Raw genomic sequence first — 26,471 nt, 5'->3', positions numbered from 1 at the left:
GATGTGGTCTTTATTCTTCAGTTAAGCAGTACTAATCTCTTCCAGTACAGTAAGGATCCAGTTCTGCTGCAATCTTTGTATTTCCAGTCTTGTTTTTAATGGGGTTTCGATTTGTACAAATAGGACCAAATTAAGCCTGCATGTACTGAGGCTGAAGATTAAGCATCTTGTGATCTTGAGACTGAAGAGATTCCATGTCCAGCATGTATTCTGCGTGTCCTCAAGTTCCTCAAGCTCTGTCGTGGAGAGAGAAGCGCATAACGCTCGGGTCCCATCCTCTTTTTATCTGTTCTGTCCCACTACAAAGTAAGCTCTTTAGGGCAGTGGTTGCATTTCTACAACATAAAGCAATGGGGGGGCTCTCCAACTCTGGATAAACGAAAGCAGAGGGAGGGGGTTAAGTGACAATTCTCACTTGGGGAGCAAAACAAAACCCAACTGTATTTGCAGCATTAGCAATAACCATAAACTCTAGTAGTATGACAGCCCAATGTAGTAAAATCGTCAGCCCAAATCATTAGAGTTTCTGTGCGAACCTTCCAAGCTCTGTCTGGAACAGCTTAGTTCATGGAAAGAATCCCTGTTAGCGAGAGGTGTCCCGTCTCCTCCGCTCGCCCAAAAACCCTTTCACATTCACGGACACTGAGGCAAACAGGGGAATATAGTAATGACTGTTCAGCGTTTAGCTTGGGAGTTAATGAGGTGGCCAGCGTCCTCTGCGGCCATATGGTATGTAATGGGATGTTCTTGCAGTTCTTTTTTTAAAGAGGGCTCTTCAGTTAGGGGGCTGGGAAGCTGTGCTGTACCGTAACGCTCAGGTCAGCGAGGTTTTTTGACTCTGAAGTTTTTCTATAAATGGCAGTTAGTCATCACATTTAAAATAGTAATGACTGAAATTATTCTGGTAGTTTTTTAAAGAAAAGAAGTACTTTGGTATTTTTGCTGTGCCGTAGATAAGTGCAAAATTACAGTCTGTCATTCAGCCATTTTTGTTTTCACCCATGTCAGATAGAGAAAACACACAAAATACGTTCATTGCCAAGTTGCCTAAGCACTCTTCTAGCACTCTCTTTTATAGGAAAAGTTGATTACAGCTATCTAAACTCTTGCCGTCTTGAAACTGTTCGCAGGTGGATGTGCTTTTTGTCAGGATGTGACTCATTCCATGCTTCTAGGAGAAATTAGCCTGTTTGTCTATAAGGCAGTCTTCTGATAACACTGTAGTGTACGGCGTGAAGCAATCGACAGCCGCAGCCTTCGCTGACAGCATTTTTGGAGCAGGTACTTTCAACACAGTAGCAGGAGGAAATAGCTCACGCTACCTGATGTTAATATTCCAAATGTGTTGTATCAGGGTCACAAAACATACTCTTTTCCAGGAGGTGATAGTTTGCAATCTATCTAAAATTCAGGACTTTGGCCATAACTGCTATTTCAAGTGAAGGATGTTGAGCTTAGAGGAGAAGGAAGCAGGGTTTTTTTCCCCAGCCACGACCCCTTTTGTTAATTTTAAAAGGCTCACGTGTGAGAGAGAGTTTGGGAAACTGTTTTCGCATTTCTCCATTTGGTAGTAAGTTGCACATTTACATCTCCATGAACTATATGTGGTAGTAAAACCATGTACTGTATGTACAGCAAACCTCAGAATAAAGTAACAAGTTACATAGGGCATAAATACTGGCTTTTATGGGGAAAAAATTAAATAGCCACTTCAAAACTAAACACATGGAACTAAATTTCTGTATGTGTCAAGTTCTGCGGAATTTGCACCAGATTAGTACATGTGGATGGATGAATTAGCCTCGGTTTGAGGGATGCGTTTTTATAACATCAAGTATGGTATAGGTTTAAGTCGTAAAGTTTGGTATTTGCTGTGCTGCTGACATGAACTATGTATTTTGGGAGTGGTTGTAAGGCCTGTCCATGCTGCTTCAGGCCCCTCATTATAAGTGGGGTCATATCCTTTCATTTGTCTTCAGACAGTGCTATATTGTTTTAGGTTTGTAGTGAATGCCTTAAGAAAGTGGTAAGAAGTCACGACCCGGGAGCTACTGCTGGGGAGCAAAGAAACCCACAATATAGAAATAAACCAGCAGATGAATCCAGTGTGCCTGGTAGATCCGTACCAAAGAGAGTTTGAGCAGCGGCCAAAGCTGAGGAGAGCAATATTTCTGTGCCAACGTATATTGCGTATCTTTCTGGTGATCACCTTTCCGATTTGCGCTATTGCGATGGGTTAGTAGTTCCCTTCTCATCCGGGAAATCAACTTCTGCTGCCACAAGGCATTCAGCTTCCTAATTAAAGATGCAGAAATGGGGAGGGGGAAAAAAAAAAAATCAGAATTTGAAGTCAGCCCTCCTCCACCTTCACAACTGACAAGGGAAATAAAGCACCGAGCAGCTTGATTCCAGATTCCTACTCTACGCCAGCCAGTCCTAGGAGCTGGGACTAACTGCTTGGGTTATTCCTGCGATGTCTTCGCTGCTGAGCAAAAGCACAGAGGCGGCCGCGTGCGCTGGCTGCGAACTTCTAATGTTTCTTAGATCGGTGACCTTCCTGCTTCGGTTTGTGTTCAGCCGGGTTCTTCCAGCAGCAAGTTCAAAATCTACCCCGTCCTGGGTTTTTTTTTTTTATGTATACGAACATTTTTGGTTGTTTTCTGGGCTTTTTAGGGAAATCTTTCTTTATTCACTTTTTAGTGTTGAGATAAAGTTAAGCGAACAGCATTTTTCTTAAGAAGGGATTGCTATCTTTTTGTAGCCTTAGGCTTTTAATAAGTTTTTCAAACAGTATTTGATCGTGGCAGTTACATGTAGACAGCGTAACTACGCTGTCCGGCTGTATGAACAAGTATATCGCTCCTTTGTCAGTCGTGCCCGTCCCAGTTTGCTTTGCAGATTCATCTTAATGGTTTCTTTATCTTGCTTCTGAATAGGTGCTATTATAGAGCAGTCAGAGTAGAAATGAGAAGATAGGCCACGTGGATTTCGGGGAGGATGCGTGCCGTGTCGTGGGGGTACGGGAGTTACTGCCTTACGGCTGACTGCTGCTTATTCACCACCTGACCCTGGAAAACCCCTTGGGTGTTTAGGATTCATCACTGAGGCCTCTCCGAACGCTGACTGCTGTCGAAAGGTTTGGGGCTAATCCCGTTTGTATCGCTCCTGACTGCTGTGAGCGTGAGTTGTCCCCCTGCTGCCGTTCACGGGCTGCGAGATGGGCCCAAAAGCTGGCCGGGGGAACAGGAACGCCCTCCCCTCTGCCTCTGGGGCGTCCCCGCGGGCTCCTGGGGGGAGGCGCGGGGCTGCGGCCCCGGGTTTATTCCCCCCCCGCCCCGCCGCGGCTGCACGAAGCGCCGGCTGCGCCGCCCGTCGCTACGGGGGAAGGACGGGGAAGCCTTTCGCCCGCCGCTGCCCCCCGGCCTTCCCCGCCCGTGCGGGGCCGCGGGAGCCGCCCGCCCGCAGGCGGACGCGGATCCGGCTGCCACGTCCCGGGGGCCGGGCCGGGGGCGGGGCGGGCGGCGGGGCCCAATGGCGGGGCGGGCGGCGGGCCTGCGCCTTGGGCCCCCGCCGCGGGGGGCGGGCGGGCGGCCGGCGCGGCCCCGGCGCGCAGAGCCGGCGCGGCCGCGGACGGGGGCGCACCATGTGCGGTAAGGGCAGGGCGGCGCGGCCCGGCGGGCGCGGAGCGGAGCGGGAAGGGGAGCGGGCGGGAGTCGCGCAGCGCATCCCGTGGCTGCGGGGGGGCGGGGGGGGGGGGGCTGCTCCCGGGCGGCGTGGGCCGGGTCCCTGCCCTGCGCGCCCCCCCCGCCCCCGCCGCGGGAGCAGCGCTAGGCCGGCGGGTGCCCCGCCGAAAGCGTGCCGCGGCGGAACGGCCCGGCCCCCGGGGCAGCCCCGGCAATCTGGGCGGAAAAAAGGGGCCGGCCGCTTCTGCGTTGCCTCGGTTATAGCGAGAAGGGGCCCCATCTCCGTTATCTCAAAATGTCATCATCTTGTCTACGGTCCCCGTACGTTTCTCCGGGGGAGGCGTCTTGCAACGTATTAATAACTTGAAAGGGCAAATCCTCCCGAAATTAAGTGCAAATGCGGCCAGAGCGTACAAAAGGCCAGCGCCCTCGGTCTGCGCGAGGCACGACAGTACTAAAAATACGCTCTTTCCTCGGTGCAGAAGCCTTCAGGGCACTTGGTGATGTTGGTGGGTTTTGGTTCAGTGGCGGGTGGTGCTGAGGATGGTGACGCGCCTGTTCTGTGTCGGGTGGGTTTAGAGGTTGTAGTTTTCAAAAGCAACGAAGTGACTTAGGAGCCTAAGCCCCAGTGAACGTCAGTAACGTGTACGTTATAGGACAGGGATACAGGTTTCACCGGTAGCGTTTCCGAATGTGGCTCTGGTCGTATCAGAATAACCACTCCCACTTTTAGAGGAAAAGTGTTGTTTATTGTTAATGTTTTAGGCATGACAACTCCTGACGTGGATGCTCATACATTCATTCAAGCTTACTCAATGTAGGTTGCGAGGCAGACAGGGAAATTGGTTTAAACGAGGCTTGGAAGCATCCATTGCAGGGTTGTGCACCAGCTCATCTCACTCTGTTGGTACCCCAGTGGAGCTTCCCTGTGTTGAACATGTGCCTCAAGTGGACTGGAGCACAAGCCAGCGAGGCTGGTTCTCCAAAGTCACTTAGGTACTTTCCACTCCCGTTTGCCGTATTAGCACAACTACTCTACCTCATCTTTTGGGCGCAGGAATATAATTTATCCTTTTGCTTCCTCTTTCTTTCTGTCACATCGGCTTCATGATTTTCCATGGAAATTTATGCAGCAGTGATCTGTTGGCTCTTTTTATTTGTCTTTCCACATTTCCTTCTTTTTTTTTTTTTTCCCCTCCTCTCTATTTTTATGTGCAACGTTAAAATGATGCTTTAAGCAAGATTGTGGTTTTTATACTTAATGCGCAAGTTGCCATTTCTTTCTTTGTTTTTGTGAGATTGAAGTGGTATCACCTTCAAACTGTCAAGTCTATGGAGCGCTACAAAGAGGCAATCAGAAATTCATAGTTCAGCTTACATTTAACACTATGTTAATTTGTGTTAAAAGTACAAAGTGGAGCAAAGCTAAGAATAGAAGGGATAATTATTATTATAAATAGCTTGCTGCAAGGATAGGGATGGTTTTGGTGCCTTGTGCTTGCCTTATTTGAGGTCCAGCCTTTGAAATGTGCTATATTAACATTCTGCTCTTTGTCTTTTTAACCCTGCTAAGCCCTGAAAATGCTGTGGGTAGTTACTTATTTGCGTTCAAGATTTAATGTGTTTCTCCCTTTTTCGATATAAGCAAAGTTCTTCTTGGATATTGAAACATTTTATGAAACAGTAAGAAAAGCATCAAGGATTATTGGTTCTGTTGTTGAGTCTTGTTCTGGGAGCCAGAGATCTAGTGAAAAATGAGGAGAGCATTAACTGAGCACGTTAATACAGAAAAATTAGCCTTGGAAATTGAGGAGCTTCTGAATGCAGGAAGTGCGTGGCTGAAGGCAGTTAAGGTTTTTGCAGGGAACAGGAGGAGAACTGTTTGGAGTCCGAGGGTGCTACCACATGAACTCTTGTGACTTGCGGTTAAGCGCAGTTGGCAGAAACGAAGGTATACAGTCTCCTCTGCTGCTGCCATTCGCGATCCGGCTGGTGAGTGCAAGACAAAATTGACGGTGGTCTCGGCTCACGTTAGGAATTGTTAATTGCAGGGGCAGTTTGGGCTTTTTTCCATACAGCAGCAGTAGACTGCAGCAAAGGACCGAGCTGAAGAAATTGAAGTAGTGCCCTCTTAGATAGTCCTGCGAATGTCATAAAAAGGCAGAACTGGCTTGTGGGTACTCTGAGTGATTACACTAGACTTAATTGTCTCTCCTAACTGAGGTGACGGTAGTCTACATCTTGGCATAGAGGGCTCTGATTGCTCATGCTGTGGCCTCCGCAAGGTCTGAGTAGCCATGTTATGTGGTGTAGTGACAGCTGTGCAGGCCTGGTTGCTTGTACGAACCCTCAGACAACATTTCTGTAATACAGCTGTAAGTCAGGATATACTGCTTTACTTTACCACGCTGTCTGGTGCGTACACGGTCCATGTTCAGATTTTTGTCCAATTCATCTCGGATAGAAAGGTAGTTATTAAGATGAGTTTTTTCAAAAAAAAAGGTGACAATGCTACTATTGTTATCTGAGTTCTCCCTGTGACAGCTTCAAGATTGGAATTGCCAATCAACATGATGTTTTCAACATACTCAAAATCTGATGTTCAAGTTTATGTGTGTGTGACCTTACGAAGTCCTGTGATCTGATGTGCTCATACCGCTTGACAGGTAAAGGAAAGTAGCCTCAAAGTTCAGTTCCTCGATGCCTAGCATAAATGACAGGTCTTCTGCGTAGATGTGCTGGGTTTTTGGTTTTGATAGTGTTAGTGAAAAATAGGTTTTGTTCTTGGTATGTATTACACACTTGCAGTTTGAAGACTTAGCCCAGGTATAAACTGGGTGTGTGTTGGGTCTGAATGCACCAAACCAGTTCAATGGCATCTATAAAATAGTTTGGAAAACAGGTTTTTCAAGGTAGCCAGGCTCGATAGACTGTTCTGTAAATAAGTAAACCTATCGTATGACCTGACTGTTTTTAACAACAAAAAGGGATTTTAGAATTTAGGTCTTGTATTACTAGTGATTACTGGAGATAAAAACGGGCTTAAGAAAGGCTTGAGTTTCAAGTTTTAAAGTTGCACGTACATCAGTGGGGACTGCCCTCCCGCCTGCCGAAACACCATTTGTACACCTAGGCGTATGCCTTTCTGTGAAGCAGAGAGTAGTAGCTCTTGCCCAGAATGAGTCCTTAGAATTCATGCACTGGTTGTTTACTCTAGACAGGAGAAACCTTGCCCTTTTTAGCTGGAGAAAGAGGTGCGTGCGTGGGTGGTAAAAGAAGCATCCAGTGGACAAATGTGGTTCTTCACCAAGTGGATGTTTTTCTGCTTTGCTTTTTTCCCCAGCGTGGACTTGATGAATTGAACGTAGACTCTCCCATATACAGCTAGCAGACATAATAATGATAGTCTGCTTGTTTCTGACCTTGTGCTCATTCAAACAGTGCAGAATTAGCATTGTTTCAGTACGCAGGGGTTGGCACAGCATTCCACCTCGCCGAACCGCCGGGCAGCAAATAATAGGAGCCTGCTCCAGTGGGTTTTGATCATCGGTTCTGGGACTTTGTTCTGTGCTACGACTAATAGCTGTGTTAGAACTTGCTGTTACTGCCTAGTGTCTCCCCTGCTCTAGTTTGAAGAAAAATATTTTTATCGCTTTTCCCGGTCTGTAACTTATATTATGTATGTTATATTTAGTAGCCTGCATCTAATTTGTTCAGGACTTGAGGCCTAATCATCATCACCAGGATAAAGGATTCTTTGGAACTGCCAAGTGGATGTACTGATAACATCATCTATTGAAATGGTTTTAACAGTATACGGTATGGTATAAAGGAATTTGTAAATCCGACTGTAAACCTAGCCTGAAGGCTTTTCTGCTTTTGTGGGAAAAGGATTAGGAGAAGCTATTCCTGAGTAACTTCACGTATTCAAGACACTGGAGAAGATCATTTATTCTTACCTGGAAGTGGTGATTCAGTTCATTTTGTGAAGTTAACATGAAATAAAGGAAGGTCAGCAGCAAAAAGATCACAGGAAAATAAAGTTCTCAGGAAAAGTATTTTAGTGACTCTCAACAATAGAAATAATGAATGTCCATTTGGTAAAAACGCTATTCTGTTAAAATCTGTCAACTGTTTATAGGGAATTCTTTATGTAGCTGTCATTAAGAATGCCTAGGTTTTGTGCTTGAATATTGAAAATCGGTTCTAAGTTGAGTTTCACAAGCAGCTGAATACCTGTTCTGCTGGTGGTTCACCAGGTAAGGTTTTTAAGGCAAACCTGCAAGAAAGGAAATGTTTTACATTCTAAAGTATATTGTTTGAGATATTTCACTTAAGAGAAATATATGCAGGAATTCTTACTATGGCAGGTCTTAGTGTGATTCAAGAATTGTATAAGCTGGACGTGCTTTGAACAAGTCTTTTCAGTCCATATGTGCAAAGTCCTGTGTCAAGTTACTAGTTGAAATGGTTTATTATGTTGTGAAGCATGACTCCTGTTCTAATCCTGAAGTATATGAGTGTCAAGTTCTGAAGTATATTAGTGTATTCCAGACAGGGGTATTGTGTTTTCTGAGCCTGTCAGGTATAAATTCCTGTAGTATGCTTGCTGCTGTCTTATTTTAGCTGGGAATTCACAATTATAAACAGCACTGGACTAGAATGAAGTTCACAGGGTTTTTTTTTTGTTTGTTTCACATAGCATGTATTTCACCTTGAACAATGCCAACTCAAGGCTTGTCAAGGTAGCTTCATTAAATGTCGTTCATATATCCTTGTTTTCTGTAATGCTTCCTCTTTCTGGCTTGTTCTGGAGGGCAGATGTGGCATTATTACTGAAAAACACTTGCGTTGAATGGTGTCTTAAGTGCTTAAGCTCAGCTGAAACTGAAATTCCTCTTTTCAGGTCTGTTAGGGACCTGAAATTCACGGTGGGTTGGTTTCAGGAACGTTCTGCTTGGACTTCAAGATTTCTACATTTTCAGCACTTGGCATCCAGGCTGGCAAGGGGGATAGGCTGGTGGAGCACCAGATGGGACCCTGATGGGAGGTTTGCTAGATTTGCATTGGAATTCCATCAAAACCAACATGTTTCCATTGACTGTTGTGATTTAAATGAATTGTCACTTTGACAGAAAAATTGGTGCTTTGTGACAGAGCGCTCCTCACAGAAGCCTTCAAGCAGCTGTAAAGATCTGTGCAGTTGATATCTTTTCATCTTTTGAATTGTGTAGATTGATTTGAATATAAGCACAGGGAGGGAGAGAACAAGGCTTTAACAAGGCATTGTGATTTGGAGAAAAACATGTCTCTGGTGTGTGGAAGAAAGGTCTTTTATGGTCTCAACTGCAAAGTAGAGTTGCTGTGCGCCATCCCACATCTGCTGCGCTCCACCTCGGAGAAGGCTACGTTTTGTAGCTGGATGAAGTGATCCTTTGTTCAGCTTTTGAGTAAAAAGAGGTTCTTTTCTTGAACGGCCAGGGTTTTGCATCATGCTGGGATGTAAGTATCACCTGAGTGTCCTTTGGACTCAGCACAGCCGCGTTCCTTGCTGTACGTTTACACAGATGGGGCCGAAGGCTTGAGGTGTAACTCCGGAGCAAAATTTTATCTGCAGAGCCCCTGTTGGTGGCTGCTGGGAGAAATAAACATTTTTCAAAAATACACTTAGATCAGTGAAGTGTAACACGCATTTAGTGCTTTGGGTCTTTTTTTTCTCATCAGTGTTTCTGTGGAGGGCAGTGGAATCGTACTTAAAAATGGAAGTGATTACAAGATGTGATTGCTCGTATATTCCTGAATAATCCAGTAGTTAGGGTAGAGCCAGTAAAAATGCTGTTTTCTAAATGTGGATTGAAACTTCCTCCAGCTATGAAGAATCACGTCATTATGGGATGTTTGAAAAGGGGAAAATGAAATGCATTTGAAAATATTTCTAGTAAATGAAACTGTTATTTACACATAGTTCATCGTGATCAAGTGTCATAAATGGGTGATAAGCCTTCAAATATTTGATTTTAGCTTGCAGATTAGTAAGTCATGCGTTTAGGAAGACTCGTGTTCATTTTCAGCAGCCTTATTGTCCCATTTTTTACTTTAATTATGCATCACATTTACATATTATTCTATTTATTTTTATTTCATTTTTTTCCTGTTTTCTCTAAGATGAATTTTTAAACCTGTTTGTCTTATTTGCCTTCTCATTTGTAAAATGTGTCCATCACGGGTGAGTTCTTGGAATTTTATTTTCATAGTGGCGTCTCCATTATCACCCCAGCTATTTTCCTCTCAAGATCTAAGAGCTGAACTGAATCAAAACTGAATCTCCCAATCTTTACATGGTCGTCTTTTTTGAAGAGTGTGCCCACATATTTTGCAGTGTTAATACTGTATTTGCATTTCTTTTAGTTGGCTTGCTTTTCATAGTCTCTGTGTTTTCTGATAAGAAGCACTGAATTCCTTGGGTTTGTTGGTGGTTTGGGTTTTTTTTTTTTGTGGCATTCTTAGTCATAGATTCAGAATTTTTTTACAGTCCTCATGAATAATCTTAATATAATTGTGCTATAATTAATAGATTTTTTTAATGCCTGAGACAAATGCCAAGTTGGCTCCTAGATGGATGGTTTCTGTTTGTTTAGAGTACAAGTAGAAATAAACACTACTGTTTTTCAGTCTCATTCCAGATGAGCCATCCCTTCCTGGAGGAAGTTGGTTACTACTTTGTGCCCATTCAGTATGCGGCATTTTGTTGTACACTGCTAGCAGTTGTGATCTGTGACAAGGAATCAAGTTTTGGTTTGTTGTTTGGTTTGTTTTTTTTTTTTTAGTTCAGGTGTGACTAAACTTGTTAAAATGTGCAGAGAAAATAACATTTCAAGCCACTGTCTGGTTTGGATTCAGATTTAACAAAGATGTCCAAAGTCAGCCCTGGCTAGAGGGAAATAGTTCTGGTTTTAAGCCATTTTTTTGTTCAGAATAAGTTGCAGTCCTTGTGCCAGAAGCAGGATGGAGACTAAAATGATCAATTCACATTTACAGAAATATTTTATGAAAGGAAGCCGAGTTTCTGCCTAATAATTGTGCCCATCTATTGAGTTAGACTTTTTTTCACGTGGGGGACTTAATTTTAATGGCCTTGCTGGGGCACCAAGGGTCTGTGTGGCAAGTGCTGTGCAAAGTCGTCTTCACTGGGGCTTTGAGTGAGACCCTGTCGTGTGTCTTTGGCGTCCCCCCGCCCCTCCGGGCTGTGTCTGTTTTATCAGTTACAGGCGTGTTGGCGGGGTGTTTGGGGTGGGGGGGATGCACGCTCTGTGCTTTCCTCAGGGCCATTGAGATGGCTGCGTTGGGCCCCCCAGTCACTGGAAAATACCCTCATTTGAAATGCAGTGTCACGGCCTGGAAACAAGTTGGGTTTTTTTGTAGCTGTGTGCCTGGCAGCGTTACAGGGGTGATGCCTGATGTCCCTTGGGCGCAGGGGAGGACTACCGTCACCTGCCTCTGGCATGCTGTTGTTTGAGAGGCCTGGAGGTGCTGACGGGCAGCCAAGGTGGGATGTAAGGTGGCAGAGCTACAATAAGCTTGCTGTCCTGTTCTGCGCTACTTCCCCTCCACCTTTCCTACAGTCCTCTTTTCTTCTTCCTTCTTGGCACAGGCCCATACATACTGTACCTTTTGCACGCGGTTCCTTCCCGAAACTTTACAGTGGCTCTGTTTCACCCTTTGCATGCCAGCTTGACAGCCCGTTCCATTTTTGCCCCCCAGTCGCTCAGCGCCATGCCCTGCCAGCGAAGAAGGCCTCCTCTGTGCTCCCATCAGTGAGGCTCTTGTGCCTCTCACGCTGCTGCTGTTCACTTGGAAAGGACTTCCAGGAACTGTCTCGCTGTGGCCAGCCTGACGTTCAGACTCCAGAGCACCTTAACGCTCGTCATCGGTCCCCATTTGCTCAAAAGAGCACATCCCACTCGAGTGGCCTTTGGTGTTGCGCCGTGGTAGTGGAATAACTTACTAGGTATGCCTGAGTGGGACTGCTTATGCCATCGCGAGATAGCTGCAATGCCACCGGGGGGAATGCAGAGATTGTAGGAGAGCTGTTTGACGGGCCCAGCTAACGCCAGAGCGAGGAGCTGCCCAGTGCCATCAAAAGGAGATACAAGGCTCCAGGGTTTGGGTGGGAATGGGACCCTTAGCGTGTGCTTCCAAGGTACAGAAAACACGGGGAGAGGTTTCAACTCGGAAATTATTTAGATAATTTGGAAAAACGTAAGCAGCACTCATGTTTCCATAATTACTCGTGCTGGTTATAATTATGCCTTCTGAAGTAGCTTTACTTTGGATGCCATGGTAGGTGGCTTTGGTGTAAAGGGAAATGTCAGGAACTGCTGGAACCCAGCCTGCCTTTTTAAAGACATCTCGTGTGCTTGTTTTCTCTGCTTTATTGGTACATACTTGTTATTTTTATGTGTAATGCTACCGCTGCATTGTGCGTCTGTTTAGGAGGTTTCTGGTAAATATGGAGAGAGGGGCTTTTCCAGCTGCCTGCTAATAAAGCAGTCGGCTTTGTACTCCTGTTGTAAGACCTCAAGTCATTTAAAGGATTTTAGGCATCCAGGATATAGCTGAAATGTGCCGTCCTTCAGCCTGGGTGACAGCTATTTGGAGTCAGTTCACTTGTAAACAGGGAGGTTGCTGTTTGCCTGAAGAATGCGGTTTTTAGAAACAGACTGAACTAAGTATCTCAAATTGGAAAACTTCCCCCCCCCCCCCCCCCCCCCCCCCCCCCCCCCCGAAGGGTGGGGAGGAGGGTTTGGAGATTGAGAGCGTGGGGGAAGTATCCTTCAGAGGAGGCTTTTGAAATAGAGCAGAGGTTGTTAACTGCTGTCAGTGTTTTATTATCTGTTGAGCTTTTAGCTGTGAATTGCGAGGTTTGTGGAGGAGGACCTCGCCCTGTCTGCGTAGTTACTGGAACCAACATTCAAGTTGAACGAATGCCATCGGGAGGTGGCAGCAGCAGGCCTGTGTGCATGCTTGGTTTGGGATGTCAGGAGCAATGGAAGTGAAACTGCAAATTTTTATAAACTTGGCCTTGATAGTCTTACAAGTGGTAAGAAAGAAAAGGCTTTGGGTTTGGGGGAAATGAAGGTAGAAGCAAAAGAAACCAAGTAAAAAGCTCCTTTCCCCCCCCCTTCATCTGACTAGGTGGTTTAAGAAAGAGGAACAGTAGAACGTGCGTCTGATTTTTTTTCTAGCAATGTGGAAGAAAATAAGTGAGACATGGTGCGCTCTTTTTGCAGCAGAACTGCAGGGAGATGTAACTTCTAATGCTTTGGGAATGGGAAGGTGAAGCTTATGACAAACTTATCCTGAGGCCTGTAGCCGAAGTCCATGGAAAAGGGAGAAGGAATGGGAGAGCATCAGAATGGTACCTGGCTGCGAACGACCTTGTTGTCCCTGCTCAGGCTAAAAAGTCCTTTGTAAACATTTCAGTACTTTGCTCTGTGGTATTCCGTGCGTCCATCAACTCTGAATAGCCCATATTTCTACTTATAAAATTAATTAAGATATCGGAAGGCTTTGAATTATTTAGTTTAATTCCAAAACACAAACAGCTTAAGAATGCAGTTTTTCAGATGTTCTTTAAAATAATCTGTGTGTAAACGTAAAGATACATGTTCCAAAAGTCATCTTGGGAGTAAAATCTTTCACAGGAAAAAATCAAAGATTTGGCATGCCTTTAAAAGGACTTCGGTTTTGTGTGCGCGCGACTGAACTCGGCTCTCCTCGAGAGGTTTTGATAAAGCTCAAATTACAAGCCTTGAATTACCGGTCACTTACGTATATGGATGTTTGTGTGAAACCTGTCTTGCTTTTATTCCATGCAGATATTTTTCTCCTTTAAAACGGTAGACAAGGTGAAATGGTAGATTTCAAGTGCAGATATTTCTAGCATCCAGTAAATGTCTTCTCATGGAAATCTTTCTGAAATAGAGCCATAGTTGGCATTAGAGATCTAGGAATTTGTGTCCCCATCACTGCTTGAAAATAGAAGCAACAATTTATCTTCCTTTGCAACCCACAGGAAAAATAGCTCCATTAGTTTGAGGGTGTTAGTTTGCATGAGTTAAAGGATTTTTTTTTCTTAGTGAGTCTGTGGGAGGAACTTAGAGAAAGCTATTCAGGGAAGAATTCCCTTTGAAAATGGTTCTTCAGCATGCAAAGCTCAGTGTTAGTGAACCTTGAATTTTTCATCTGGAGTGATTTGTTTCCTGTCCCCTGCATTGTCTCCTGACAGCTCGTTCTGTCGTGTAGGTCCAGCTCTCGTGGAAATTCTTTCTCCCATCACGCCCAGGCTCGTCCTGTTCAGTTGCTTTCAGTGTCATGAGAAGGATGCTGGCATTTTGTGGTTAGTTTTGATCTCTTAAATGTTAGTGACGACATCTCCATTGGACCTCAGGTGGGGTAAGGAAAAGCTGCAAATGTGGTGGTACCTTCCTGCAGGGGGTTCTCAGTACGAAGGCCCGTTTGAGTTTTAACTTAGCGTGCCTACTAAGTAGATGGCACATACAGAGTTTCCTCAGCTGTGATTTTGGTACAAGATTATGCTCTTTTCCCCCATACAGGCATCTTTGCTTACCTGAACTACCATGTTCCCCGGACAAGACGGGAGATCCTGGAGACCCTTATCAAAGGGCTCCAGCGGCTGGAGTACAGAGGCTATGATTCTGCAGGTAGCTCTCTCCAAGCAACAGCGGTTCTTTTTTGAATTTTGGCCTGTAAATGATGATTTTCGTGGTGTGTTTGCAAATGGTTTCTACTGTCTTCTGCTTTTGAAGAAAGCTGAAACGCAAATTGATGTGCCTGTGATCATGTGGTCAGAGGTTTGGATTAACTTTCAATATACAGATTTCTGTAATGTTCTTGATGCCTGTTGTCGAAGGCTTTAAAAATACCTACAAGATGACAAAGGGAAAACTCACTTCTAGTCTAAGTGGTCTCTTGCCTTTATTCGGAGGGTCAGCTGAGGGGAGAAAGGGCACTGTAAAAAAAAAAAAAAAATCAGCATTTGTTTATGTAAAATACTGTAATATACTTCCTGCACTTCACACTCTTTCTTCATTATTCCGTGGCGGTGCTTAGGTGTGGGAATTGATGGCGGAAACGACAAAGACTGGGAAGCTAATGCTTGCAAAATCCAGCTTATCAAACAGAAGGGGAAAGTGAAGGCTCTGGACGAAGAGGTTCACAGTACGTATTTCCCTTTCGTTCTTTGCCTGCTCGCTGTCCTTGAAATGTCCTCTCATCTCATTTGTGTTTTGAATATCACCTGTTTTACCCTGAAACACTGTATTTCCAAATAACTGTGTGTAAAGTGCCAGAGATGTAAACACTCACACGTGTGCTGTGAAGAACCCAGTGATCCTGTGGATGTTGTCATGAAGTTACAGAGAAGTCCTGGTTTCTCAAGACAAATGAGTCACATCCTCTTAAAATAAAACAGACCTGAAATACATTTTAGAAAGCAGACAAAAAAAACCCCAAGCAAAAAACTCCTTAAACTGGGGAAAGGGGAATTACTGGGAGATAATTATCAGAGACCTAGAGCTTGGGCAAAAAAGAAAAATGCTCTGATAACTTCACCAGTTGAATTTTAAATTTTCGTATGTAATGCTTGTCCCAACTAAGCTGTCCATCCCAGTAGCGATGGGCTAAGCAGTTGGCTTCAGGAAAGCACTAACGTATGTGTGTAACTGTCAAATCGATGAGAACACAGAGAGCGAGGTCTTCTGCATCCGTTTCTACCTCTTTCCATTCCCTCGAATTAAACGCTAAGTTCATTAAATCTGTGCAGAATGCAGAGAAACACAAAGTTGTTGGGTGTGGCATAGAGGCACGCCGTGTGAGAACGGGAAGATGCTTTTCAGAGGAGTCAAGATCTCTAGTTTGCATTCAAGAGCTGCTGTGTTGTTGTAACTTCACTTTTTTTTACCTCGTGCTAGTGTTAACCTCACAGTGCGGAGTGCTGTTTATCCAAAGGGAAGGTGGGCAGATCTAATCTTAGCGTAGAGAAAACCAGGAACTGAAAAGGCCAGGTGAGGTGGTATGTGCGTTACAGAAATAGAAGATATTCAAAATATTTCTGCCTGCTCAAGAAAATTGCAGGGTGTACAGTTTTAAAGAGATTGTGGGGACACTTGTAGAACAAAAGGAATCTTTTTTCCCAAAGAAATACTAAAGTTAACGGTATGCTTTCTAGAGACAAGGGTTAATGATGAATATTCTAACCATAGTGGTATGTAACCGTGAAATGGGCCGGTTCAGTCACAGCGGACAGTGTACGGGAGGTGACAGGAGGGCAAGGTGCACCCCAGAGAGAGAAATTAAGGTCGGGTTCTTTCTTAAACGTTGTTTTGTATTTTGGCGGGGTGAGGAGTGCAGGGAGGTTGCTTGTGTGCATCCGTGTTCTGAATCCCCTGAAAACACGCTTGATGTTTCGTTGGATTTGCTGATTCTGTTTCCCTGTCAGTATTGCTGTCCTGTGGACCCCGGAGGCCTGGTGAGACTCCCACGTTGACTTTGGGGTAGGGACAGCCCCTCAGTACTAAAAACTTCTCCTACTTCTGCTGCAGAGCAACAGGACATGGACCTCGACATCGAGTTTGATGTACACCTTGGAATCGCCCATACCCGTTGGGCTACCCACGGTGAGCCCAGCCCTATCAACAGCCACCCGCAACGCTCGGATAAAAACAACGGTGAGTGTGTTTGCTTGAGGAACCGTGCGCTCCTCAGCAGGTCTTGGAGCGTCTGGAAGAGCTTGCTGCCGTCTCCAGTGCCTGGTGTGTCACGGGGAGGGGTGGCTGGGCCCAGGGGCAGTGGGTTTATTGCAGGCCATGAGGCCGAGCCCAGTTACTGTGAAGCCGGAGGGGTTTGGACTCGATTTCTGGCCGCGGGGTATGTTCGCAGCAGTGAATACTCTCAGGAAGGATTGGGATTAGTGCCCAGAGGTTCGGTGGGTGCACAGGCACAGTGCAAGGAGGAGGTAAACACGGAATGAAACCGGATGGTAAGAATTTTCGTGACTATTCTTTGGAGTGGAATCTTGTATACTTCTTTTTTTCCCCCCATTTGTTTATGGTTTTTTCATAGTCGCCGCTGTATGGAAGAGGGTTGGTCTGCTCTGTGCTGCTGCAGCGTGCAGCTTGGTTAGTGTTCAGTGTAGCTGCCCGAGGAGCAGCACCGACAAGCTGGCAGGAGGAGCGCGGTGTTTTAATCGCTTCCAGCGGGCTGGAAACTGCCAAGAGCTTAAGTGCCCCCAGAAACCTTGCGGGATCTCAGTAGCCCTAGTCCCACCTGGGTCATTATTATCTTCTGCCGTTAGCAGCCACACCAAATGGGGCAGAGCAAGGGAATCACACCAGGAGGTGAAACTCTTCTCTTTATTCTGCCGAGTACGGCTTTTCACACAGTGAAGTTTTGTGGTCTCTGCTGTCTGTGTTACACGGCCGCGGGTGCCCGCTGCCAGGCGAGGGGGCTGGCGTGGGGCTGAGCGGGGCCTTTCCTCTTGTCTCCAGAGTTCATCGTCATCCACAACGGCATCATCACCAACTACAAAGACCTGCGGAAATTCCTGGTGAGTGACCCCCGTGTGTGTTTGTGTGTGTGACACTCACTCCCTCACTCTCCCACTCCCACTCACTCCCCAACTTGTATTCTCACACTCACTTTCCCACTCGCGCTCCCCCACTTGTCCCACTCCTCTACTCACATTCCGCCGCTCACTCCCCGCCTCATATTCTCGCACTTGCTCCCCCACTCACATTCCCACTCCCCCACTCACATTCACTCTCCTCCGTTCACGTTCCCCCACTCATATTTTTGCACTCACACTCCCGCTCCTGCTCATATTTACACTCGCACTCCTCCACTTACACTCTCACACTAACTCTCCTACTCTGTATGTTCTCACACTTACATTCCCCCATTCCCTCCCTACCTCACTCACACTCCCCTGTCACTCACACTCACCCTCCCACTCACATTCCTCCTCACACCCCACTCACTGCATTCCCCCACTCATATTCTTGCACTCACACTCACTACCCTACTTGCACGCCCCAACTTACACTCCCCCCTCGATCCCTCACACCCCCACTCACTCTCCCTCTCGTACTCCCTCTCCTCCATTCACACTCCCCCTCTTATTCTCCCACTCATGCTCCCCCCTTGCACTCGCTCACTTAAACTCTCTCCCTCCCCGACTCTCTCCCCCACTCGCACTCCTCCCCTTGTTCCCCACTCACATTCTCACACTCACTCTATTCACACTCCCCCACTCACACACCCCTCATTATTCTGCTCCCTCCTTCTCCCTCCTCCACGCGTGCTTATCCACTCACAGTCCCCCTCCTCCTCCCTCTCCCACTCACTCCCCCACTCACATTCTCACACTCACTCCTTTACTCTCACCCCCTCACTCACCCGCTCACTCCACGCACACTCCCCTCACACCCCCTTCACTCATGCCCCAACTCACTACCCTGTTCCCCACTCACATTCTTGCACTCACCCCCACCTCTTGCACCCCCCACGCCACCTCTTGCTCCTCATTCTCACTCGTAGCCTACCCCTCACTACCCCATTCCCCCACTCATCCTCTCACACTCACTCCCCCACTCGCCTCATTCATTCGTCTCCTCCACTCCCACACCCTCCTCACTCCCCTGCTCATATGCACACTCACTCCTTAACTCACACTCTCCCACTCAAACACTCCCCCTCACTGCACTCATTTGCCCACTCACCCTCACCCTCCCACTTACACTCCTCCTCACTCCCCCACTCACTTGCCTCATTCCCCACTCATAGTCTCACACTCTCCCACTTACATGCTCGATTCGCTACTCTCACTCCCCCACTCATATGCCCCCACTCGTTCCCCCACTAACCCTCTCCCTCCCACTCACCCTCCCACCCCCCCACCCCCCCTTCCCACTCACACTCCTCGCTCCCCTACTCACAACCCCGTTGCCCACACTCTCTGGTCATGCACTCATCTCACACTCCTTACTCACACTCCCCACTCACTCTCACCCCGTACTCATACTCCACCGCTCACACTCCTCCACTCGCTCCACCTCCTCATTCCCCCACTCACTCCCACTCCTCCCCCCACTTCCCCACTTCGACTTGCCCTGCTGGTTCCCCCACTCGCAATCGCACACCCGCTCTCCCCCGTACGCTCTGTGTGCACGCTCAGCCCCCACTCACACTCCCTCTTGCAGTCACATCACTCTCGCACACACACGTACTCCCCCCCTCCCTTTTGCACTGTCGTGTGCGTGCTCACACGCACTCTTCCATTCGCACGTACTCTTCTACTCGCACGCGCTCTCATCCTCACTCTCCCAGACGCTCACACCCACTCCTCCTGTACTCTCCCTCTCGCACTCACTCTCCCACTCCCTCACTCGCGCTAACGGAGTGGGAAGGCAGGAGGGAAGGAGAAGGGAAAGAAGGAAAAGGAAGGAGGCACATCCGGGTGGCAGAGAAAGATGGATGGAAAAGGGAAGAGGAAGGGATGAAAGGGAAAGGAAGTGAAAAGGAGGGCAAGGAAATGAAGGAAAGGGAAAGGAAAAAGAATGAAGGGAAGAAGGAAGGAAATGGGAGGCAAGAAAAGGAAGGGAAGGAAAGGAATGAAAAGGAAATGGGAGGAAGGAAAAGGAGTCCGAGGGAGGGAGGAAGGAAAAAAGAAGGAAGAAAGGGAAGGAGAGGAAGTGCAGGAAAAGGAGGAGGAAAGAAAGGAAAGAAGGATGGGTGAGGAAAAAGGAAGGCCAGGAAAGGAGGCAGGGAAAAGGGAAGGCAGGAAAGAGGGAAGGAAAAAGGAAACAAGGAAGGAAAGCAGGAGAAAAGGAAAGAAGGAAAAAAGGGAAAGTTGGGAGAGGAAAAGGGAAGAAGGAAGGACTAAGGAAAGAAGGAAGGAAGAGGAAAAAAGGGAAGGAAAAATGGAAGGAAGAAGACATGCAGGAGGGAAGGAAAAGGAAAGGCGGGAAAGCAAAGAAAAAAGGAAGGCAGGAAAGAAAAAAAAGGAAAGAAGGAAGAAAAAGGAAGAGGAAAAGGCAGGAAAGAAGGATGAAGGAAGGGGAAAGTATGAGGAAGGAAGAGGAAAGAAAAAGGAAAGGCAGGAAAGAAGGAGGGAAAAGGCAAGAGGAAAGGAAAAAAAGAAAGGAAGAGGAAACGCAGGAGAGAAGGAAAAGGAAAGGCAGGAAAGAAGAAGGAAAGAAGGCAGGAAGGGGGAAGAGGAGAGGCAGGAAGGAAGGAAGGAAGAGGAAAATTTTGCAGAAGAGAAGGAAGACAAGTCAGGAAGGAAAACGGGAAGAGGAAATGCAGGAGAGAAGGAAAAGGAAAGGCAGGAAAGAAGGATGAAAGAAAGGAAATTATGAAGGAAGGAGGATGAAGGAAGGAAAAAGTAAATGCAGGAAGGATAAAAAGGAAAGGCAGGAAAGAAGAAAGAAAAAGGCAGGAAATAAGAGGGGAAAAGTCAGGAGGGAAGGAAGAGGAAATGTAGGGGGGAAAGAAGGAAGAGAAGAAAAAGGAAGAGGAAAGGCAGGAAAGAAGGATGAAAGGAAAGTATGAAGGAAGAGAGGAAAGAAGGAAAAATGAAAGGCAGGAAAGAAAAGAAGACAAAAGGCAGGAGGGAAGGATGGAAAAAAGAGGAAGAAAAAAGGAAGGAAGAAATGCAGTATGGAAGGATAAAAGCAAGGAAAAAAGGAAAGGCAAGAAGAAAAAGGAAGGGAAGGAAAAGGAAAGGTGGGGAGGAAGGCCAGAGCAAAGAAAAGGAAAGGCATGAAAAAAACAGGGAATGAAAAGTTAAAGGCAGGGAAAAGGAAAGGGAGGAATAAAAGAAAAGGAAAAAAGAAAGGCAGGAAAGAAGAAAAAGGCAGGAGAAAGGAAGGAAAAGGAAATGCAGGAACAAAGGAAGGAAAAAGGAGGGAAAGGGAAGGAAAAGCAAATGAGAAAACGAAAGAAGGAAGGAAGAGCAAGGTGGGAAGGGAAGGCAGAGGGCTGGTTACCCAATGCGTGCTGTCACTGCAGGAGAGCAAGGGCTACGACTTCGAGTCGGAGACGGACACGGAGAGCATCGCCAAACTGGTCAAGTACATGTACGACAACCGGGACAGCGACGACATCAGCTTCACCACCCTGGTGGAGAGGGTCATCCAGCAGCTGGTAATGCTGGGAGCAGGGGGTGGGTGGGGACATGGGGACAGACAGGGACACGCACACCCCAATACAGACAGACAGACACAGGCACAACTGCACTCCAGTACTGCCCAGGGTAAGCTGGCTGGTGCAGCACCGTGCCTGTGCCAGACTGTGCCACAGGACGTTCTGCAGCACACGTTACGGAGTGGTGTTGTCTTTCCCACCTCTGACAGTTCATCTCAGACATACATTCGTTTTTCCTCAACATTAGGCAATACTCATGTGAAAAATGTCTAAATTTTGGGGCACAACAGTATCTCGAGGCAGCCAGTCCCTGGTGTGTGGGGTGGCGAGCGTGCAGGGGGTGGGAGCCGGTGTGGGAGGATGAAAATAAGTCCACGCTTCAAATCTTCCCCGAAACCTCCATCTGGAAGAGATGCTGACCCCTTGTGGGAACTTCGCTGCATAGCGTGTGGTTCCACGTGTCAGTTCTTGCCGAGTCGTGCACAAATCCTGCCGATTTGCCCGGCAGGAGCTGTTAGTAGCGATAGACCCAGGACACGTTTTGCTGGCAGATTGCGGTGGCTCACCTCTACGTTCGGTGGCATCGCACCTGAGCAAACACCCCAAAGTTTTGGCGCTTCTTTTGCCAGGTGTTTGCCTTTGTAAGTCCCCTTACTGCACTCTGAACTAACGCAGGAACACTTGCACGTGTAGCCACAGATGTCCGAGCGCAGTGTCTTTCTGGAAGTCCAGAAGACTCATGAAGCGGTTGAGGATGAGCACCCCGGGCTCGGGGGAGGGACGCCCTTCCAGAGCTTTCGGTGGTTCTGAAGACGGCCGTGAGGTCTTCTGTTTGGTATCTCTTGTTTGTAGAAACGCGGGTGCAGCTTCTGCGCTGGGAATCCTGAAATGGTCACCCGGGCCTCAAATGAAAGGATAAACAGTTTGTATTTCTTTCGTTCCAGGAAGGTGCTTTCGCCCTTGTGTTCAAAAGTGTTCATTATCCTGGTCAAGCGGTCGGTACCAGGTAAGTGTTGCTGTGGGAAAGAACGTTCTTGTTGCACCCTATATGTCCCTTTTTTTTGTCCCCTCAAGTTAGAAGATGATGGAGTAGAGGTTGTTCTCATCACGCTGTATATGCTGGGGTGGGTGTGGCTGCTGTTTTTCATTTTCTTTCTCTTGTTTTCCATTTATCGTAACAGAAAATTCCCCAAAATGTTTCGAAAATTTCATAGTGACCACCTGTATCACAACTGGTCTGGAACAGCTTTTTTTGTAGACTCTGGTTGTGAGAGCTTTGAAAGCTGGTTTTCTCTCTCCCTTTGTCTTTGCATTTGTGGCAGCATTTGGACAAGTCCTCTGTTTGACTTGAAGTTGGGCCAGCCTGGTGTTCGCGTTTTCTGCTCCGCTTTTAAACGTCAGCATCAGTCGGGTTGGTTTAACCATACATGTGCCTAGCACAGGTTTTGAATTTCGGTGCCAATAGCTGTTTGTAGATACGTACAGTGAGCAACAGCCGGCGTGTTCCTGGTTCGAGTGTCTGTGGGATTGCAGTTACTCTTGCAGAGTTTCTGCTAAACTTGAGACAGATCCCTCACGTCTTTGCGTTGTGTTTATTCAGAGATTCTTTCGCTCTGTCTTGTGGCCTCCTGTGTTTGCAGCACTAACAACTTATCTGGGAGGAGCTCGCTCTTTTTGAGTTCAGTTCAGTTGCTGTGCTGGAGGACAGCAGTCCCTTCAGGTTGGATGTCAGGGTGATGAATCTTTGGGCACTGAGGGTTGTAACTCGATGTCTTCCTGCAGGCGAGGCAGCCCCCTGCTAATAGGAGTGCGCAGTGAGCACAAGCTCTCCACCGACCACATCCCGATCCTCTACCGGACGGGTAAGTGTGAGCACCCCCCTCCCCATAGGAACCAGGTTCCAGTCACACGCAGGCCAATGTACAAGCATAGAGTTTCACAAACAATTGCGTGCTTTGGAATACATACTACACTTTTAAACTTTCATCTGTAAATTAAACCATTGTAAAAAAAAAGATTCTGTTTTTTTTAAGTAAATTTTTAACCACATGCTATACCACCATATATCTCAAGTTAGTCTGTAGTTGTATAATCAAAGCTTTAATGTCCAGCGGTTGCAAGGAAAACACATCTTAATGCAGCAGAGTGGAATAAAATAGGATAGAATAGTTCAAGTATAGTAAAGTTAACAGTATAGTTAAACTTAGATACCCAAGTTTCTATTTTGTGTGTGGCATGTTGGCATTCATGGGCTTGGTTGTTTTCAAGAAGAAAGATGGCTGTGCGTTCAAGGCCGTAGGCTTTTCACTATCACAAACCTTTCTCCCACCCCCCTGACATAATTTTTAAAAAGTAGACTGCTGTTACCCTCTGTGTGGCAATCTGTATTTATGTTGTCTGTCCATCTCTCACATGTGTGTTTTACCACTGTAGACACGTAGTTGCACCCTTGAAAATGAAAAGTGGCTAAGAATTATCCTGTAATTTACTGTTGTCGGAGGAGTCTGAACCTGTTCAGTTACTGGGCACTGGACTAGTTCTCTAAGCACTGCAGCGATCAGAAGGACTTACTGTCACAGTTTGTCTTGCTGCTTCCTAACGGAGTTGCTAATGACAGCTTGCTGCAATGTAGCGTGAAGAACCAGTCCCAGTAAGCTTTGTCTGTGTTTACTCTTGGTTGATGTTGGTTAATTAGCAGTAATCCTTAATGTATGTATGTAACACTTTTTTTTTTCATGATGATCTGAAGTTTGTTTTGTTGTGTGTTTTTTTTTCCAATTACACTTTCAGCTGTACAATCTATGGATCATTCTTTTGATGGAATATCCATAAAAATGGAGGAAGGTGCCTAAATCTAATTAGAGAAAATCTAATACTTCAAATTTCAGACAAATCCTCCAGTTCCTTAGGAAAGGAATCATAAATAAGACACATATGCATTGTCTCTTTAATATGTGGTTATTGCTTTCTGTGTAGTGTAGTGAAACAAATGGGATAATCGGAATTCCTTCTTGATCAGAAACACCATGTGCAACACACAGAGGGAAATCCACCCATCGGTCTACCCATCCCATTTCAAATATTCTGACATTGTGCTCAGCGTATGCACAAAATTGATGACTTAGTGCAGGTTGTGCTGCGTCCTCCCTGCAGCTCTGATTACAGAAGGAAACAGTAAATTACTTTAAAAAACCCCCACAAAACAATAAAGTGAAACCCTGTTAGGAGGCTGCTAATAATCCTGATGCAAGCATTCTCCAAAATTCCTTCTGGAATTCAGATCGTCAAAAAGCTACGTCCTCCCTCCTGATCCTGGTGTGAATCTGAACTGCAGCTTCTGGTAAAAGCAGTAAGGTTGACCTGAGGGTGGAACTTACTTCCCTTTGCTCGCTTATCAGGGTGAACCATTTTTAATTCACATTACATACTTTAATTTTTTTAAAGACTAGCCTATTGTATGTGATGTGATGAACTAAGTCCACATCTGAAGCAGGAGAGCACTTTTCTACAGGAGGAAAGGATCTGATTCTTAGCTACTGTAAATAAATGTGATTCCAGCCTCAGGCACTCAGTGGGTGAAATCTGTGCGCTTTTGCCGAAGGAGAAACAAACCTCAGTTTGTTGAAAGGTGAACTATGTTTGTTCTCTGTCAGGAGCCTGGTTTACCTGAAGCCAAATAATTAGGCGACGTTTTGTTTCTTTTTACCAAACGTATCTCTCTTAAGTCACTGTGAAGCGTTTAGAGTAAAATTATGAAGTCAGGTGAATTCCCAGGGGTTTTAAGAACCGAAGTCCCTCAGCTTTCAGAGGCACTAAGGCTTTTCTGAAAAATGGACGATATGAAATGTTTGGGTTAGAGAATCTTTGACTATAATCATTGTTTCATTAGTTGTATAATGCTGTCATCTGAAAACACCTCTTACAGAAATCAAAACTTTAATGCTGCTCAAGCAAGCACGGAAGAATCTATTAAGAAGCAGCTATATTAAATCTGTGCTGTAGGACCTTTGCAGAATTGCCGTATGCTTGGGATTGTCATAATGGAGAGTGAGGTGGTACCAAAATGCACTCAGAACATACCCCTCCCCCCCCCGCCCATTTTTACTGTACCTCTGTTACTTCTCTGTGATGTCTCCGTTCTTTGATTTAGAAGGGAAAAGATTAAAAGATTACTTCTGTGTCACTTCTAAATTCTGGTAAATGGGAGGTGGGTGCTGTAGAGCAACAATCCAGGTTATCCATAGATAAATGGACAATCTATGGACAAATCCATAGTTAACGTAACAACCATAATTGGCTGATAATACGCACTGTAACTTTCAATCACGCCTTGGTAAGATATACATACGGTGTATGTGTATGTACACAGTAAGAACACATTCCAGTTACAGTGTAGAATCTGTAATGCAGGAAAGCAACGCAACATAATAAAGGCAATGCAGGGAAACGTTGTCTTTTGAGAAACAAAATTTGCATGGTTTGATCATGGTGCTTCTGTTGGAGAACGGCCACTAACACCTTTGCTCTGTCCTTTCTCAACAACAAATCAGTCTGTCCTGTCTCAACTCAACGACAAAGGAGTTGTTTTCCTCATTTACTGACTTAATAACTGAAGTGGAGGGCTCTAAATTGTTGGCTGAGTGGAACCTTCTTATTAAGTATCAACATGAAAGCAGTATTTTTTCTTTACGTTTTCATTTGCAGAAGTATAAATCTAAACATCAGAAGCTCTACTTACATCACTGAATCAGATCAGTATCCAGTAGATGAAATGCAACATTAGAGCTCATGGAACAAATATATGAGAGAGTAACTTCAATGTTGGTATTCTTCAGCAATAGTCACATTTTGCTAGATAAGCCGATTAACCCACCCCCACCCCTTACCGTACCGTGCACAATGACTGGCAAATAATTTTGTTTGAGCAGTAGGTGTTTTGGTCCTCATCTGCGCTCCTGATGAGCTTTGCCACTGAGAAGTATTTTCTGCAGTTAAAGAGGAGGCGGAGTATTGGGAATTGCCAGAGTACTTGCGAAAGGATCCCTGGTGAAATACTGAACTTTTTTAAAGGCGTAGTACAAGTTTTTCAGAAGTTGACTCAGTCTGATGTCCTTCAGTACACCTAGGTACTTCCCTGGCAATAGCATAAGACTCGCAGCAGTTTACCAGCTGTACAATTTTTCGATCCGAATGAGGCGGTCGTATTTGATAGCTCAGGAACAACGCCGAGTACTTAATCGTGTATTTCCTGATCTGTGTCTGAACACATTCGCTCAGCCAGACAAAAATAGGTTTGGGTTACATCTGCCGGTGCTCAGTGGAACAGTGTGGTTGCACAGATGGCAGCTCTGAAAGAATTTCCCCAGCGCTGAGAATAATTGACAAAGAAAGAGCAATCCTGCTCGATTTCTCAAAGCCTCAGGAAAGTTAGTGAAACAGGAGCACGGGAGAAACTTAAAATGATAAACAGGGAACATTTCTCAACCGGGAAAATGTTGGTAAATGTGACTGCTCATAAAGCAGCTTGAGTTCTCTTCTCCTAGTGGAGCCACACGTAAACTTTCA

At 45.9% G+C, this 26,471-nt stretch overlaps 1 protein-coding gene across 1 annotated transcript in view; it reads left to right on the top strand.

The window, feature by feature from the left end:
• The first annotated feature begins 3,605 nt into the window (after positions 1 to 3,605).
• Positions 3,606 to 26,471, top strand: part of GFPT1 (glutamine--fructose-6-phosphate transaminase 1) — a 38,109-nt gene continuing 15,243 nt past the window's right edge. Inside the window, exons 1-8 of the mRNA XM_076359064.1 lie at positions 3,606 to 3,650; positions 14,300 to 14,407; positions 14,817 to 14,924; positions 16,307 to 16,432; positions 17,252 to 17,310; positions 20,772 to 20,906; positions 21,851 to 21,912; positions 22,689 to 22,768. Of these exons, the coding sequence (XP_076215179.1) occupies positions 3,644 to 3,650; positions 14,300 to 14,407; positions 14,817 to 14,924; positions 16,307 to 16,432; positions 17,252 to 17,310; positions 20,772 to 20,906; positions 21,851 to 21,912; positions 22,689 to 22,768 (685 nt within the window). The 5' untranslated portion in view covers positions 3,606 to 3,643. The remainder of the gene's footprint in view (positions 3,651 to 14,299; positions 14,408 to 14,816; positions 14,925 to 16,306; positions 16,433 to 17,251; positions 17,311 to 20,771; positions 20,907 to 21,850; positions 21,913 to 22,688; positions 22,769 to 26,471) is intronic.

The sequence above is a fragment of the Aptenodytes patagonicus genome, chromosome 24 (assembly GCF_965638725.1).
Source record: "Aptenodytes patagonicus chromosome 24, bAptPat1.pri.cur, whole genome shotgun sequence".
NCBI classification, from domain to species: domain Eukaryota; kingdom Metazoa; phylum Chordata; class Aves; order Sphenisciformes; family Spheniscidae; genus Aptenodytes; species Aptenodytes patagonicus.
Note: the sequence above shows the minus strand (reverse complement) of the source record. Positions and strands in the feature narration are given on the sequence as shown.